Raw genomic sequence first — 18,547 nt, 5'->3', positions numbered from 1 at the left:
ACAGTATCAATACTTGACAATTAAACATGCAGGACGACACACACACACACAGTACTACTTCTTTGTCAGTATTACATTTATTTAGTTGTATCCTTTGTAACTAGTAATAATGATACACAGATGAGTGTTTACCCTCTGGCTGGGTCCAGGGCTATTCCAATAGGCTCCCCTGCTCCCTCTGGCTTCCCTGTGTTTGTGATGATGGTCTTCCTGTAGAGTTGAACTCCATCCACACGAATGACCTAAGGTAGATGAGAAACTTGCTATATCATGTTAAATTAATACATTATAACCACGTTACTACCAACGCAGTTAAAAGACTACATTATGCAAAGTAAAGAGATAGAGTCACAATTAGCATGAAACTACTCAGTTATCATCTCTATATTGGTTCCAGTAACACCTTGAGCCAAGTAATGACATTGTATCTCTACAAAAGCAAGTCAGATATACATCATTTACAATGAGGACATGACACGCTACCTCTATTGCTTTATTAGTTGGATTAGTGTAGTACATCATGCGAGTTATCCAATCAAAAGCCAGACCAGAGGGCGAGCCAATGATTGCAGATGGAGCAAACAGAGTCCTATTGGTTCCATCAGTTTTCACCCTGTAAATGGAGCTCTGCGAGTGGGAGACAGCAAACAATTAACTTATATTAGACTCGAATCCAGACTTGAAATAAGTGAGTTTTGGGTTCTAACTTGAAATATCCTTATTCATGTTACCATATTAGAACTGGGTGTACGGAAATCTACTAAGTGAGAGAGGGGAGCCCAGAAAATGTACATTCTGTCAGCACATGTTATTGTCAAATCTCATGTATCCTATGGAGAGAGAGAAAGAGTAACAGTCTGGTTTCAGTCACTGATAAGGTTGTATAGCCGTGGATTAGGGAGAAGTGAGGAATGTGGGCCGAGGTCAGGTCAGATGTAGTGAGCAGGAACAGTCCTATGACATACACACACAGGAGGCAAGGCCGTGACTACATCCATGAGAGGAATCACTTAAGTTCCTGCCCAGCAATAGAGATGTATTGGCTGTCTAGATGTGCAAGAAGTGGACTCTGCCCAGTAGAGGGTATAAATATATGCACTTGTGTAAACATGTATTTGTCTTTTCAGCTGTTGGACCCCGGTGGGTGAATAAACTTGGTTTGAGCTTTTCCCGAGTTGTCCGTTTGAGTTTTTACTCTGTTTGTCAGAACCTAACAGGGGCAAATCCTCCTCTGACATCAATGTGTGAGTTAAGCAAGAGTCTAGTTAAGTGTGTGCATATTAAGCTGGGATTCCGCCCTTACAGCATTCAAAATGGTTAAAGTTGCAAGATTCCAGTAACCATCCCATTTTTTCCCTCAAGAAATCCTGGTTGGAGGATTCCAGATTCTCTGCTTATTCCTGCCCTATTACGGGAATCTCACAACCGGGATTTCTGGAAAACCTGGAAATTTTGCAAAACCAGATTTTTGCAACCCTTAAAATGATAGTGGCTTATTTACTGTGAGCAACTTGTCACTCACCGAGCCCTGCACCCAATAGACAAACTGCTCCTGGTCGTCAAAGTCAATGTCCCGCCCGTGAGTGATGCCAGACACGGGTGCCATGGCGTTGTTGGAGGGGTCGGCCGGGTCCACAGGGATGCCGAAGATCACAGTCTCCCTCACCACCATCAGGAACGGAGTGTCATCTGAGGTAGAGACAGAGTAGGATAGGAAGGGATGAGGTGGAGTGGAGTGGAGTGGAATAGAATATGAAAGAGACAAGCAAGACAGGAAAGCACAATCTACCATTGTTTTTTTCCGATTGGCCTTTGCGAAATCGTTATCTCCATTTATCATGTCATGACAACTACATAACACATTTGCCTTCATACAGGATAGTATAAATCAGAGTGGTACAGAAAACAATACAATTGATTAGGAATAGAAAACAATCCCTTGTACTGTACTATGACAGCAATAATTAAATCAGGTCAAATAGATGAGTTAAGAGAGATGCTATACAAGCCTATCATTAGAGCTGCTGTTAGGGTACCTTTGATGCAGGTGCGCCCATCACTGTTGAGGTTCCAGCCAGACTGGCAGTGGCAGGTGTAGTACCTGGGCCTAAAGCCAGACAGTAGGCACAGCTGACTGCACAGGTGCTCCGCGCATGGGTTGATTGCTGCATAGTGGAAAGCAATGGAACAATCATGTCAATGGAACTATAAAGTCATGCTTTATCCACTACTAGTGCTGAGCGGTTAGTGCTTTTTGAGGTCAGTTCGGTTTCGGTTCAATTATTTAAAAATAATCACGGTTTTCGATTATATATATATATATATATATATTTTTTTTTTTAAACTTGAAATGCCTTATGCAATACATTTATGTGGGTTGAATGCTGTATCACAGAATAAAACAATTAATAAAAGTCCAATGATGGTAGTGGCTGCCACATGCTTATTAACCATAATTTATTCACATTACCTTACTTTAATAGAACATTTCAGTTGTTGTGTATATTACATTTGTTTTAGGCTTCCAAGTCATCATCTCATCTCTATAGAGCTGCTGCCTATGCGGTCTGACAAAATCACTGTTTTAGTAGTTCTTCAAAGTAAATAAGGCTAAACACCAACTATCAACCACATATCATGTATTTTCAGGTAGAGATGCCTCACGAAGCTCTCTATCCCTCTCGCTTGTGCCTTCTTCTATCACTTCTCTCCATCTCAGACCGGACAATGAGGTGCGCAATGGGTTATGGTTATAGTTAATTATCACATTTTCTGCGCTAAACTACGTTGTCACGTTCGTCGTATAGAGGAGACCAAGGCGCAGCCTGATTTGAATACATTCTTCTTTTAATAAAGAAAGAACACTAAACAAACTAACAAAACGACCGTGAGGCTATATAGAAGTGCAGAACAGGCAACTACACATAGACAATAACCCACAAAACCAAAATGGTTCCCTATCAGAGACAGCTGTTTATCGTTGTCTCTGATTGGGGATCCTATTTAGGTTGCCATTTTGGTTTTGTGGGTTATTGTCTATGTGTAGTTGCCTGTCAGCACTTGTTATTGTAGCGTCACGGTCGTTTTGTTATAGTTTGTTAAGTGTTCTTTCTTAATTAAAGACGAATGTATTCTGGTCACGCTGTGCGTTGGTCTCCTCTTTATGACGACCGTGACATACGTAGAACTCCCTACTACAACGCACAGTTCAGGCTTGATCTGATTTCTCTAGAGAAACTGTGATTTGCCCTCACCAAAAAAAAAAACGAAATGGAATTCAAATAATTTAACAATAACCAGAATGTATTTTAATTGTTCAGCACTATCCACTATAAACAAATGGTAAGTTTGAATGTTTTATGGACGTATTTTGAAAGTTACCCGCTGGTTGTTAGAATGTCATCCAGAATTTGTTGGAACAGTACCTACTGTTTGTTTGAATGTTACCTGCTGGTTGTTTGATGGGGTGGTCCATGACAATGCCCATGGGCTGGTAGACGTTGGTGATCACGGTGGTCGTGTTTCCCCCGTGGAACTTGTTGGTCCTCAGGACCTGGTAAGTATAGCGCTCCGACCAGTAGATGTGGTCCTCGAAGATGGTCATACCGTGGGGGTGTTGAAGAACCTACAGAGAGGTAGGGGGAAGGACAGAGTGGGTGAGAAACCGGGATTTATAAAGGATAAAAGGGTGACACTTTACTGAAAGTCAACGTGTTCAATCCTTTATTACATGTTATAGTTTGAGCCTTTATAATGTCTTATTATACAACTCATGACAACTTATTACATGTTATAGTTTGAGCCTTTATAATGTCTTATTATACAACTTATTACATGTTATAGTTTGAGCCTTTATAATGTCTTATTATACAACGTATTACAACTTATTACATGTTATAGTTTGAGCCTTTATAATGTCTTATTATACATCTTATTACAACTTATTACATGTTATAGTTTGCGCCTTTATAATGTCTTATTATACAACTTATTACATGTTATAGTTTGAGCCTTTATAATGTCTTATTATACAACTTATTACAACTTATTACATGTTATAGTTTGAGCCTTTATAATGTCTTATTATACAACTTATTACATGTTATAGTTTGAGCCTTTATAATGTCTTATTATACAACGTATTACATGTTATAGTTGGAGCATTTATAATGTCTAATTATACAACTTATTACAACTTATTACATGTTATAATTTGAGCCTTTATAATGTCTTACTATACAACTTATCATGTATTTATATAGCAGCCACAAACATGAGATGATACTAAGACATTATGAAGGGTCATAAATGCTTATGCTCAAGTCTTACGATACAATGCATTACCATCTGCATTAAGTGTTAACAATGAATGCGATACTGTAGGAAGTAGTGCCATGAGAACAAATGATTCATGGGCCCTTACAATAAGAATAAGATACTAGTGTACAGTGTCCAGTTTAGGACAACCTCAGCCTGCTGGTTTTACCCATGCTCACCATATCACTGGCCATGACCTGGAAGCGGTTGTTGCCGTTGTAATCGCAGTAGTTGATGTACTTGAGGTAGGCGTCAGCAAAGTAGACCCGGCGCGTGGTGTAGTCCAGGGCCAGACCGTTGGGCCAGTAGAGCTTGGTGGTGACAATGGCCTGTCTCCCGGTGCCGTCCATGTAGGCCATCTCTATCCTCGGGTTCTGACCCCAGTCTGACCAGAACATTACGTTGGTGCTGGGAAAGGTCAAATGCCAAATCAATTATGCACATTTTTCTGTAACCTTTGCTGTGCTGTGATTGTGCAGTGAATAAGGTAGATGTGGAGAACTCAACAGAGAGAGAGAGAATGCACAATAATGATTCAGAGAACAACATGTAAAGTCAAATGCAGTGGTGCTGGATGATTTAGCAATTCTTTATTTGAAGGGTTCCTAAAAAGGGACAGCATAACACCATTAACATTCATTAACCATACATAGCACATTCATTAACCATACATAACACATTCATTAACCATACATAACACATTCATTAACCATACATAGCACATTCATTAACCATACATAACACATTCATTAACCATACATAACACATTCATTAACCATACATAACACATTCATTAACCATACATAGCACATTCATTAACCATACATAACACATTCATTAACCATACATAACACATTCATTAACCATACATAACACATTCATTAACCATACATAGCACATTCATTAACCATACATAGCACATTCATTAACCATACATAACACATTAATGTGAACAAACATAGCACATTCATTAACCATACATAACACATTCATTAACCATACATAGCACATTCATTAACCATACATAACACATTCATTAACCATACATAACACATTCATTAACCATACATAACACATTCATTAACCATACATAACACATTCATTAACCATACATAACACATTCATTAACCATACATAACACATTCATAAGCAGTAATTAAGTAACTTAAGTCATTCATAATTTGAGCATTTGTTGACAGGAATTTCATGAATTATTGTCTACTGCTCATGAATGTGCTATGTATGGTTAGTGAATGTGCTATGTATGGTTAGTGAATGTGCTATGTATGGTTAGTGAATGTGCTATGTATGGTTAGTGAATGTGCTATGTATGGTTAATGAATGTGCTATGTATGGTTAATGAATGTGCTATGTATGGTTAATGAATGTGCTATGTATGGTTAATGAATGTGCTATGTATGGTTAATGAATGTGCTATGTATGGTTAATGAATGTGCTATGTATGGTTAATGAATGTGCTTTAAAATCCTTATGTAGGTACCTTTCAGTGCTACTGATCATTCAATCATTGCTGTGTTCCTATGGTTAGCAGTGAAAGGCCTTACTGGTTTCGGGGGTCCAGAGCCAGTCCACGGGGGCTGGTGACGTTCTTGGTGAGGAGAACCTTCCTGAAGCGGCCGTCCAGAGTGGACACCTCGATGTTCTCCATCACCGAGTCGGTCCAGTAAAGGTTCCTCGCCACCCAGTCCACAGCTATGCTCTCCGGTACCATTAGACCAGTGGAGAACACCTAGAACCACAGAAGAACAAAGTGTGGTATATTAGAACACTGTAGACCCTAAGTGGAGTTCAATTTCATGTGCTTGAATTATTGTATTTTGGAGTTTCAGCGCGTCATATAGGTCATACTGTTTAATACGGATGAAATATTAAGAATCCTAATAAGGCACAGGATTCTGATGTATGTTAAATAACTATATTTGTTATTAAAAACTGGACGAAGGCTTTTTTTTCTTGGAGCAATAACCGAAAAATAACCATTATTCAGCGTGTTCCTAACGTATGTTCTCAGACCTCGCGTCTGTCCGTGCCATTCTGAAAGGAGGTAAAGATCTTCTTCAGCGAGGCGTCGGCCCAGTAGATTCTGCTGGTCAAGCGGTCAAAGTCAACGGTCACGATGTCGGAACCGCTGACCACAGGGTGGATGAGGGGCGGTTGGAGATTGACTTTGTTGGAGATGATCTGACTGCGCTTGGCAACTAGGAGCGTGGCTGCTGTGGGGTCTGCGGGTAAACAAATAAATAGTAAGTACAAGAAAAGTATTTCACAATAGATTAGAGGGAGTTAGAGTTTAGGTTAATACAAATATATTGTAATAACAAATATTTGCTAACATTACATGGCAAATGTTTTTCCATAACAATATCTTTCTTTGTATTCGCCAATAAAAACTATTGGGATTTGTTTTTTTACTGTAATGTCAAAATAATCACATCACTTTCACCTCAAAATTATAAAGATAAATGTATTCTGTCGAAGTGCAAATAGCAATGAACGAACAGCTCAAATGTCAGGTTGCTCCCTTACCGGTGGCTTTGCAGGAGCGACTATCGGCCTCTAGCAGGTAGCCTTCTGAGCAGGAGCAGCGGAAGGAGCCTCTCTCGTTGTAGCACTGCTGGCTACACCAGCCTGGGATGGAACACTCGTCGATGTCGTCGCAGGTCTTGGAGTCGTTGAGGAGCTGGTAGCCTGGTTGACAGGTACACTCTGCTCCGAAAGGACCCTGGATACAGCCGTCACTGCAGCCCCCGTTGTTCAATGCGCAGTCCTCCTGGTCTATGGAGGGAACAAACATGGAGGCATGTTTATTGGTTCACCTGCTCAGGGACAGTAGAGATAAATGACTCGTTTAGCTAAATCTAGTACAATGCATCACATTTCTCCTTGAGAGTTATGTTTTAATTACAGTATATGTGTCACTGTTAAATAAACGTAATATTTAAACATATTAAATGTTAGACCAAAAGTAACTGGACACCTGCTCGTGGAACATCTCATTCTAAAATCATGGGCATTAATATGGAGTTGGTCCCCTTGTGCTGCTCTAACAGCCTCCACTCTTCTGGGAAGGCTTTCCACTAGATGTTGGAACATTGCTGCGGGGACTTGCTTCCATTCAATCACAAGAGCATTAGTAAGGTCAGGCACTGGTGTTGGGCGATTAGGCCTGGCTCGCTGTCGGCGTTCCAATTCATCCCAAATGTGTTCGATCAGGTTGAGGTCAGGGCTCTACGCAGGCCAGTCAAGTTCTTCCACACAGATCAACAAATCATTTCTGTATGGACCTCACTATGTGCACAGGGGCATTGTCATGCTGAAACAGGAAAGGGTCTTTCCCAAACTGTTGACACAAAGTTGGAAGCACAGAATCGTCTAGAATGTCATTGTATGCTGTAGTGTTAAAATTCCCCTTCACTGGAACTAAGGGGCCTAGCCCGAACCATGAAAAACAGCCCCAGACCATTACTCCTCGTCCACCAAACTTTACAGTTTGCACTATGCATTCGGGCAGGTATCATTCTCCTGGCATCTGCCAAACGCAGATTCTTACATCAGACTGCCAGATGGTGAAGAGTGATTCATCACTCCAGAGAACGCATTTCCACCACTCCAGCCGTCGCTTGGCTTTGCGCATGGTGATCTTAGGCTTGTGTGCAGCTGCTCAGCAATGGAAACCCATTTCATGAAGCTCCTGATGAAAAGTTATTGTGCTGACGTTGCTTCCAGATGCAGTTTGGAACTCGGCAGGGAGTGATGCAACCGAGGACAGACCATTTTTACGCGCTTCAGCAATCGGCGGTCCCATTCTGTGAGCTTGTGTGGCCTACCACTTTGCTGCTGAGCCGTTGATTCTCCTAGAAGTTTCTGCTTCACAATAACAACACTTACAGCTGACCGTGGCAGCTCTAGCAGGGCAGAAATTAGACAAACTGACTTGTTGGAAAGGTGGCATCGTATGACGGTGAAACGTCACTGAAAAAGTCACAGAGCTCTTCAGAAAGGCCATTCTACTGCCAATGTTTGTCTATGGAGATTGCATGGCGGTGTGCTCGGTTTATACACCTGTCAGCAATGGGTGTGGCTGAAATAGTCAAATCCACTCATTTGAAGGGGTGTCCACATACTTCTGCATATAGAGTGTATGTTGTCACATGTTAAAGTCACGCTAGTACCACTACTACTTATTGCATGGCGCCCTCACCTAAAATGGACAGACTTAAACAAGTCTTCACTCAACATCCATGACCATTTTAAAAATGTATATCACACGTCAATCTTAACATCAACATTTGAGGCGCTTCTCCAGCGTGCCATTGGCCATCGAAGGTGAGCATTTACCCACTGAAGTTGGTTACTACGCCGAACTGCAGTCAGGTCGAGATCCTGGGAGGACAACGAGCACGCAGATGAGCTTCTCTGAGACAACTTTGTGCAGTAATGATTTGGCTGTCCAAACCCACAGTTTCATCAACTGTCGGGGGTGGCTGGTCTCAGACGATCCTGCAGGTGAAGAAGCCAGATGTAGAGGTCCTGGGCTGCCGTGGTTACATGTGGTCTGCGGTTGTGATTCTCTAAAACGACGTTGGAGACGCCTTATGGTAGAGAAATTAACATAAAATTATCTGCCAACAGCTCTGGTGGATATTCCTGCAGCATGCCAATTGCATGCTCCCTCAAAACTTTGTGGCATTGTGTTGTGTGACCGAAATGCACATTTTAGAGTGGCCTTTTGTTGTGCCCAGCACAAGGTGCACCTGTGTAATGACCATGCTGATTAATCAGATTCTTATGATATGACACAGCTTTTAGGTGGATGGATCGTTTTGGCAAAGGAGAAATGCTCAATAAAAGGGATGTAATGAATTTGTGTGCAACATTTTAGAGAAAAAAAGCTTATGGAACATTTCTGGGATCTTTTATTTCAGGTCACGAAACAAGGGACCAACACGTTAATATTATTGTTCAGTGTAGTAGTGAGTTGTAGTTTCCAACAGGCATTTGTTCTACATAGTTTAGCACAGAAAACGTGGTAATGTTGATTTGTTTTCAATTGAATTAACTACAATGACCATGCAGACACTTAGAGGGAGAGAAAAGACAGAAGAATGCACAAATAAAACAAATTTAATGCACACAACTGAAATATTTTATAAAAGTAATGTGAATAAAGGATGGTTAATATTACGTATAAATGTCATATCGCTTAGTGATAAGCAGTAATGGGCTGTCACTACCCTCATGGGACTTGAATTAGTACGTATATTCTGTGTTGTTACAGCATTCAACCCACATAATGCATAGTGCATTTAATGTAAAAAAATAAATATATTTTTTAATAATCTAACCGAAACCGAACCAAACTCAAAAAGCTTTAATCTCTCATTACTACCTTCAGGTCAAAACCTTGCACAATAACATTGCGGGAGCACTCAACAGTGTGCAGGCATCTTTCTTAATGTACCTGAAAGTTATTACATGTCATACACTACTTCTAAACTAGAAACGTCCTTGTCACTCACTGCAGAGGGGTGACTCATCAGCTCCATTGGGACAGTCCCGCTGTCCATCGCACACCTTCCCCAGGACGATGCACACCTGGTCGGTGGGGCACAGCCACTGGCCCGAGGGGCACATGAAAGGAGGCGTGGGGCAGTTCTGCTCATCGCTCATGTCCCTGCAGTCGTTGTCGCCGTCGCACACCTGATAATAACAATGTCCACGATGGAAACAAGTCGATACACTCACGTGCATGTAAAATTTGTCCAATCAAATGAATTCATTCATTCACCCATCCACTCACTCACCCAGCTCGGAGAGATGCAGTTGCCGTTGGCGCACTGGAAATAGTTGATGTGGCATGTTACAGGCGGGCACGAGTTGTGTTCGTCCGAGCCGTCCTCGCAGTCGTGATGCCCGTCACACTCCCACTCGTCGGGCACGCACAGGCCGTCCGTCTGGCACTGGAACTCATCATTGTGGCAGAGGCCAGGTCCTCGCGTGGCTGCAGACGTAAGAAATTAACACATTGACTGAGGAGTCCATAAAGGATATTGGAGGGCTGAATGTGATACAATTAATATACGATTCAATCTCAGATGAGCACAAATATTTGGCTTGATAAGTCCTTGCAATAAAATTCAAACACAGCCATACTCAAAGTTAGGAAGTATTAAGCAATTATTTTTCCTACGGGAAAAACAAAACTGAATTTGTCATATGACTCGAAATCTGAGTCAACTCAGGATGATGGTACAGGAAGCGGGTAGAGTCGACTTACGGCAGCCGCTCTCATCCGATTGGTCCCTACAGTCAAAGACCCCGTCGCAGCGGTAGATGCTACTGACACAATGGTCACCACTGGCACAGGCAAACTCATAGGATGAACAGGAGAACTCTGAGAGGAGTGGAAGAGAAGAGGAGGTGTGGTAAAGGAGAAGAGGGAAAGGGGGATTTGTGAGGGGAGGAGAAGGGAGAGTAGGAAAATGAGGCAAAAAAGAGCATAGTTGAGAAATAGAAAGGGTGGGGGAAAACAGTGCACAATATTGCAAAATACAAAACTTAGATTAACAAGAGTACTTAAAGAAATAGACGCTTATTAAAAAGAAATAGAAGCTTATTGAATAGAACTAATTCTCTCTTATGCATCCCAGTGGCAGAGCACACGGAGGAGGATAGTCTTAGATTACTCATTGTACCACAGTCCTTCTCATCGGAGCCATCCATACAGTCCTGGTCTCCGTCACACACGTAGGAGCTGTAGATGCAGCGGTGGTCGGGACAGAAGAAGTACCCAGGCTCACACGTAGCGATGGTCCCGTCTGTCAGAAGAGACAGAGCAGGGTTTTTTCTGAATCAAAACGGGGCTTAGGTGGTCGACGTGACACGGGTGTGGCAGGGGGCACAGTTGGCCCATCGACACGGCTGAATTTTAGATACATTTCAGAGGCCTCCCATCTTGGCGGTAAAGATTGTTAGTTAAAATATATAGGTCCATTATATTTTCTACATACTTCATATCTGGTATAGTCGTTTAAAGGTGCATTATGCGGAAATCGCTCTGCCATTTCCTGGTTGCGAAAATTCAAATTGTTCGCCTAATTTCAGTTTATGGGACAAAACAAGCAAGTATAATGTAGAGAATCATCGTACCATCTAAACCCCTGTGAAATATATTTTCCATAACCAAAAATATTGCATTTTCAGCTGTTTGAAGCTGGTGCACAAAATCGAAAGTAAAAGCACACATAGAACAGATCTACCGCTTCTTAGACTTGCTTTCAATGAGAATGACAGATCTATAATTCACATGTCTATGTTAATTTGGTGGGTCGCCTCCAAAAGTTACATATTGCATCTTTAAGTTTACATTAAAAGTGTTTTTCCATCCCGGGAAAAATCTCAGCCCCAAAAAAGTTTAAACAGTTTGGACTTAAAGACAACCTGAAAAAAGGCCCGTCCACGGATTTCAATGACAGAACAATCCCTGACAGATTTATTAAGACAGAGGTCAATCCTTATAGTTCACATTTTAGTTTATTTAAAAAAAAAATGTAACTATCCTTTTAACATCATGTCTGTTTGCTAAAGGTATGAGAGGATAAAGGATTGAGAAATGAGAAGTTAGGACTTGATGAGTCTGCCCCTTCAAATAAATAAAATAACACACAAATCAACAATGTAGTTCAGTACAATTCCGCAAGGCAATCATATACTGTGAAATATTTTCCTGGCTACCCAAATTCCTTGCTCCGTCCAAACGCTACGCCAACGGATGTTCATTTCTTGTCCGCAAGGAGTCTGGATCTGAGTACCTCCCTGACCATTTCTACAACGCAAACACATTCTAACCCTTCTGATTGGTCCCGGAAACAGATGGGTTCGGCCAGAGTCAGAAGTTGAACACACCTAGGTAAACGCTTAATTTAGAAAATTCATCATTGGCTTTGGTACACTGATTGGTTAGCGATGATCCAATCGCTGATTCATTGGTTTTGTACAACACCCCTCATTTTGACATCAACACAAACGACTTCAATGATGGCAGTCTCAGATTTAAGTATGTCGCGAACATATAGCAGCGGAAGAATTCCGATTGAGTCGTCAGGCAAGTAAACATATCCCTAGTCAAATAATCCTATAGGATTTGAATTTAAAAAATCATATTAGAATCCAATACAAAATCCTATCATATTTTGGAACCTATCCTATATGATTTTATCTAATTCAGATTTTTTTATTGGATTCTTGTATTGTGTTACTGTAGGTAAATGTATTTTATTTCTACATATAAGAACTGTAAAGTTGCTGTGCATTCTATAGGGAAACCCCCTACATTCTTGTGTTATTGTAACATTGTACATTGTATTGTATGTCACATTGTAATGTCTCATTCATAGACAACTTGCATGAATAAGAATCAATTCAAATAACTGAGAGTTTTGTCAAAAAAAGGTGCGCTGTTCTGGTGGTCATAACTCAAATGAACACACTTGATCCTCGCCCATATTGTGGTGGTGAATAAAACAGAAATGAATATAGAACTGTTGTTTCCCATCAACTAAAAATGTGGTCAATTACATTATTTCATTGTACTGGAACACATGAGAACAAACTATAACTTAATGTGTTAAATTAAGAAAACACTTCTGATTGGGGTGACAAAATCCTACAAAACCTATAGGATCTACTATGATTACTTTGGATTGCCAATAGGAAAAAGGTAGTCCAATAAGGATTCCAATAGGATTATGACAGTTGACACAAAATCCAATAGGATTGTGTTAATCCCATAGGATCCAATAGGATTACTTTGGATTGCCAATAGGAAAAAAGTAGTGCAATAGGATTCCAACAGGAATCTGATAGAGGTGACACAATCCTATAGGATTCGAATAGAAAAATCACTAGTCCTATAGGATGTTTTGACTAGGGATACACTTAAGTAACAGTAGGTGTATAAAACTCTATCCGCCACTAACAATCCTGGCCCCTCCCACTTTTACTCACTGCAGTTTCTCTCATCCGAGCCATCGCTGCAGTCCTTGTCGGCATCACACGTCCAGGCTTTGGGGATGCATCTGCTGCCGTCAGTGCAGGCGAACTGTTCTGAACTGCAGGTGAACGGCAGACGTGTGGGGCAGTCGACCTCGTCTGAGCCATCGCCACAGTCTTCGTGGCCGTCACAGCGCCAGCCGGAAAGGATGCAGTGCTTGTTCTCGCAGGTGAACGCCCACGGGGAGCAGGTCATGCCTGGTAAACAGGTAAAGGAAGGAGACGAGGAAAGAAGCATGAAGAGGAGGACATTAGGTCAAACTTGTTGGGTTGTCTGTGTTTGTTTGCTTTTGGAGCAAGATAGGATACAGTTACATGATGCTGATTATCTCACACACAAACATGTTTTCTATGTTAACACAACACTTTTGACACCCACTCGTACAGTTTTCATTATTTCACATAAACACACACACTAATGAAAACCACAAACGATCTTGCACAAGTACGTTCGCACACTCCCACCCAAACACAAAATGCCTATACGGTCCCCCACTCATAGAGATCTAAAACAAAAGAATCCCTGACCGAGATGGCCTCCGTTTTAGTCACATTGCCAGGATACTAAACGTGTATTCTAGTGCCACCACCTGTGTCAGTGCAGTTGGCCTCATCCGTCTGGTCCATGCAGTCTTTAACCCCGTCGCAGCGGTACGAGTCGGGCATGCAGCGGCCCCCGTCGCAGGGGAAGGAGTAGTCTCCGCAGCTGGTGTCTATAGGGGGTTCTGAGTCGTCCTTCACACAGTCCCTCTGGTTCTCCTGGAGCTTCATGCCGTAGGGGCAGCCACACACGCGGCTAGAGGAGGGCGCGGGGAAGCAGAAGTGGCTGCAGCGGCCATTTGGCACCATGTTGCACCGGCTGTTGAACACTTTGAGGCAGAGAGGATGCAACACAGAAAGACGAGAAACAGATGTGGAGAAAAGATGTGCAAAAAAAAAAAAGACATGCAGAAACATATTTGGGTCTTTTAATAAAACCCATGTATTATTTTATTATTAGAAAGAGAGAGAAATAGTGTCTGGTTCATAACACCCAGAGGAAATGCTGCAGAACCATGTCAAAAGCTTTTTATAAGCACAAATCAATACAGCAATGTCTGTGTTTAACTTGTGTGACTTGAGGCTCGGTTGATTTTTAAAAGAACAATGGTAAAAGACACAGCACAGCTGTAGTTTAGCAGTGCATGAAGATAAGCCCTTCTTTCACCAGCCCCCTAACCAGGGATATAGTGGTAAAAAACAAAACAAGGCGGTTTAACCAAACGGCAGTATTAAATTAGCATCAGCATTTAGGTTACTTGCGAAATGTCATCTCTACTAGCCTGGGTACCAGTCTTTTTTTAGCTAACATTACACTCCTTACCACTCATGTCATTTGTTGCTAATTTTGTGTACTAGGTGCATAAACTCTATTCACAAAACACTTTGTAAAATTGCTTATTTTTCACTCACTGCCATGAAGGTCAGCTGTGTAAGCCTTGACACTCAGGATTCCGGAGATTCCCTTTCGGATAGGGGTAATTTCACCCCCGTCCCTCTTCCGCATCCGGAACACCGACCTGGTCCTCGAGTCTGACACAAACAGGTAATCTGGAGAGAGAGAGAGAGAAATTACGGGATAAAGGAAAGACATAAAACTTAGTGGCATGTGGGAAAATACATTAATTTCACAGGTAGATGTGTCAGAGCTGTTGCGAAATCTTGCTATGTAGTTTAATTTTTCTTTAAATCTGAATGTCAATTATCCAGAAATATAGCTGCAAGTAGCAATTCCAGGGGCCAAGCACGCAATAGCCACATTTAAGATACCATGTGGTCAATCGGAGGGACCTTGGAGTGACCTTCTATCATTGTGCAAAGTTTTGTCACAATATACCAGGTGGTTATGTAGTGTTATCGAATCGTATAGGGAGAGTAGCAGCATTTTATTTAAAAAATCTATTCCCCCACACGATCGCGTTGGACAAAAAGCCTAATTTGCAGAAATCTAATAGGCAGAGTTTATAGGTCCTTATGTGAAACGTTTTTTTCTATCATGAGGAGATGCATATGTATAAACATTACATGACTGTTGGTCAAACAGGGCAAGAGACATGTTTGTTCAAAGTTTGGTAGGGGACAAAAACATTCTGAAAATCGAATGGGCAGAGCTGATTTTTAGTTAACTAGGCAAATCAGTTAAGAACAAAATGACAATGACGGCCTACCCCGGCCAAACCCGGACGATGCTGGTCAATTGTCTATGGGACTCCCGATCACGGCCGGTGTGATACAGCCCGGGATCGAACCAGGGTCTGTAGTGACACCTCTAGCACTGAGATGCGGTGCCTTAGACTCGGGAGCCTTAAAACCAATACTGTAGGATCTTACGGGAACATGTTACTCATGAGGGTTCTGCATATATGTATAACATTTCATGGCTGTAGCTCAAACGGGACAGGAGATATGCTCGTTCAAAGATATCAAATGATTACTATGGCACCCCACTTGGGCCAATCAGTGTAATCTTGTAAATGTCAGATCTTCATGGCAAGACTCACTTGTAACCCACATGTAAACATTTTAACATGTAAATGTACGTGTAGTTCAATTCACAGTTACACAGTTAAATAAAGATAAGAGTCATTGGCTCATCCGACTGTGCCCACCTGCATGGATAGTGATGGAGAAGGGTTGGGTGATCTGCCCGATGTTGGAGAACTTCAGTCTGTCGTACCCGTCAATGCCCACGTGGCCTATCTGGTCTAGAAGGGCATCCGCCCAATACAGCCTGTCATTCCTGCCAACCGGAACCAAGTCAGAAGAGATCAGGTTGTTATTTAAGCGCCGAATCATCACAGGAATCAGCTATGCGTCTTTACATGGATGAGACAAGTATTCCCGTGACATGCTAGCAGAGATCTTATCAATTCCATATACAGTTCCAGTTGTTTTTAAAAAAACATGTCAACGGACTAAAATTGTGAAGGAAGCGCCCATTACTATAAGAGCTGGAGTGAAATCTTAGGGGACGACCGGCAATTCTCTGAAAAGTGTGCATTCGTGTACTCTCCCCCTTACATTTAAAAGCATTGGATTGGTAAAGGCATGGGCTAGGGGCAGTTTCCACTTTACTTCGTATACCAGTCCTTTCCTTTTAAATCCGCGAAGGGACGTCTTCATCGGCAATCACTTCGAGTCGAGTATGATTGGGCAGAAGGGTGGAAAACTTGGACGCATAGAAACAACTAAACAAACAGATGTGTATAGTATTCCTCCTTACATGTAGTCAATAGTGAGTCCGTTGGGCCAGCCCAATGTGGTGTTGATGAGGGGAACAGCGTTGCTACCGTCAGTCCAGGACCTCATGATCACTGCTGGCCGGTACCAGTCAGTCCAGAACAGATATCTGTGGGCCAATATCTTTGTTATAGGACTGTCTAGAGAGAAAGCCCCCCCCCCCCCCCCCCCGTCCATGTATTCTTATTCACTGTGGCCTACGAGGCAAAACTGATCCTAATTGTTTATGATGTGTTGTTATGTCTGAGATTTATTTGAAACATTATTCCCCGCTGCTGTTGTCTTGGTTGGACCAGGTCTCTCTTCAAAAATAGATTTTTATCTCAATGAAACTAACCTGAATAAATAAAGATGACATTTAAGTCAAAATTCTGGTTCTCACCCGGCACTGGGGTGCACAGCGAGACCCCTGGGGTTCTTCAGGCCTGTCACGATGTCCCGCCTGGACTTGTCGGTCACTCTGAAGGCCACCACCACCCTGTAGGAGCTGGATGTCCAGAAGAGGACCTTGGAGGTCCAGTCGTACGCCATGGACTCCGCATGGCCCACCCTGTAGCCTGTCAGGATCTCTGTGTCTGGAGAACAAAACATTAAATTCCTGGCATGAAAAATGTCATGTCCACAACTCTTATGTTTTCTTTGTCTGGCGCCTGACAATGGGATGTGGTATTTTTCCTTTTTAATACCAGAGAACAAAACAAATATGTTGAAATGTAACTTCAATGAAGCTTGTTGTAGTAAATGAAAGAGTAGAATTAGTTGGAGTTGGAGAAATAAATCACTTTAAGGTAGCGACGCAGACTTAAACTAGCAATGTAGAAGGTGTAAAGGTGAAGTCTTATGTGTAAAGTCCTCTTCAGCCTTCTACCTCTTCAGTGCAATCTTTTTCCCTACTACAAGATCACTAATGTGCATAAAGACAGGAAGCTATTTTTCTATGTCTATACTAACATCTCACTTAGAATGCATGTCCAATAAATCACTTCCTTCTAAGCAGTATGCTAATGTGAATATTGGAACAGAGCTGATATTGCAGTACAACACATTGCAATCTTTAACGGCAGGACATGACGGAACACATTCAGCCAGACCTGGGTAGCTCCGAATAGGAGCGCTGATCTAGGATACATTTTCCCCTTCAGATCATAATGAATAAGATTATACGGACAGGGAAGACCTGACCCTAGATCAGGAAACCAATTCTGAAACGCTTTGTGAACACGGGCCCTGAAAGACTACAAACTCACTGGAGCCGTTGGTGTTGGACTTGTAGATGATCTGCCTGCTGCGGTCATTGTAGAACACGGCCTCCTGGTTGCCGTCGAACTCCACGGCCGATGAAGAGAAGGTGACCCCCAGACCGGTCAGCGGCAGGGTCACATCCTCCTGGAGGGACACGTTCAGGGGGATCCCACGCACTGCGTATTGGGTGGCCAGTAGCAGGTAGTCTCTCACCTCTGGAGGGGGGACAGAACAATCAGAAACTCTTTATTATTAAACTCTCTTTACCTTTCAATCATTTATGAGACCCCGTCCGTCCCAGTCACTCACTGAAGCAGCTGTGGCGGTCTTCATGGAGGTCGTAACCCAGGCGACACTTGCAGCGGAAGCCCAGGCCATCATTGTCGGAGAGGTGACTCAGGACGCAGATGTGCTGACAGCCCCCGTTGTTTCGACCGCAGGGACTCATCACTGTGGGGGAGAGAGAGAGAGAGAGAGCAGAGTAGAACCGCACACGGTCAATTACAACAATGCTAAAAGCCCACAATTTGTTTTATTAAAGATGGACTCAGTAGTGAGTTTTGACTACCATCAAATATCTCTTAAAAAGTTAGATTCATAAATGCAAATAAGGATGTTCATGTTCAAACCATCTTAA

At 42.2% G+C, this 18,547-nt stretch overlaps 1 protein-coding gene across 1 annotated transcript in view; it reads right to left on the bottom strand.

Annotated features, from left to right (window-relative positions):
* The window catches only part of LOC139367538 (low density lipoprotein receptor-related protein 2b), a 108,594-nt gene that overhangs the window by 73,938 nt on the left and 16,109 nt on the right, over positions 1-18,547 (bottom strand). The window contains exons 15-35 of the mRNA XM_071105783.1: positions 18,220-18,360; positions 17,916-18,125; positions 17,051-17,243; positions 16,652-16,777; positions 16,038-16,168; positions 14,842-14,979; positions 13,980-14,258; positions 13,345-13,587; positions 11,034-11,156; positions 10,616-10,732; positions 10,143-10,339; positions 9,858-10,038; positions 6,865-7,113; positions 6,352-6,560; positions 5,883-6,067; positions 4,497-4,725; positions 3,448-3,625; positions 2,037-2,165; positions 1,523-1,689; positions 484-627; positions 133-242 (exon numbers count right to left, since the gene is read on the bottom strand). Coding sequence (XP_070961884.1) covers positions 133-242; positions 484-627; positions 1,523-1,689; positions 2,037-2,165; positions 3,448-3,625; positions 4,497-4,725; positions 5,883-6,067; positions 6,352-6,560; positions 6,865-7,113; positions 9,858-10,038; positions 10,143-10,339; positions 10,616-10,732; positions 11,034-11,156; positions 13,345-13,587; positions 13,980-14,258; positions 14,842-14,979; positions 16,038-16,168; positions 16,652-16,777; positions 17,051-17,243; positions 17,916-18,125; positions 18,220-18,360 — 3,679 coding nt within the window. The remainder of the gene's footprint in view (positions 1-132; positions 243-483; positions 628-1,522; positions 1,690-2,036; positions 2,166-3,447; positions 3,626-4,496; positions 4,726-5,882; positions 6,068-6,351; positions 6,561-6,864; positions 7,114-9,857; positions 10,039-10,142; positions 10,340-10,615; positions 10,733-11,033; positions 11,157-13,344; positions 13,588-13,979; positions 14,259-14,841; positions 14,980-16,037; positions 16,169-16,651; positions 16,778-17,050; positions 17,244-17,915; positions 18,126-18,219; positions 18,361-18,547) is intronic.

This window comes from Oncorhynchus clarkii, chromosome 16, assembly GCF_045791955.1.
Source record: "Oncorhynchus clarkii lewisi isolate Uvic-CL-2024 chromosome 16, UVic_Ocla_1.0, whole genome shotgun sequence".
NCBI lineage: Eukaryota > Metazoa > Chordata > Actinopteri > Salmoniformes > Salmonidae > Oncorhynchus > Oncorhynchus clarkii.
This window is presented reverse-complemented; position numbering and strand designations above follow the sequence as displayed.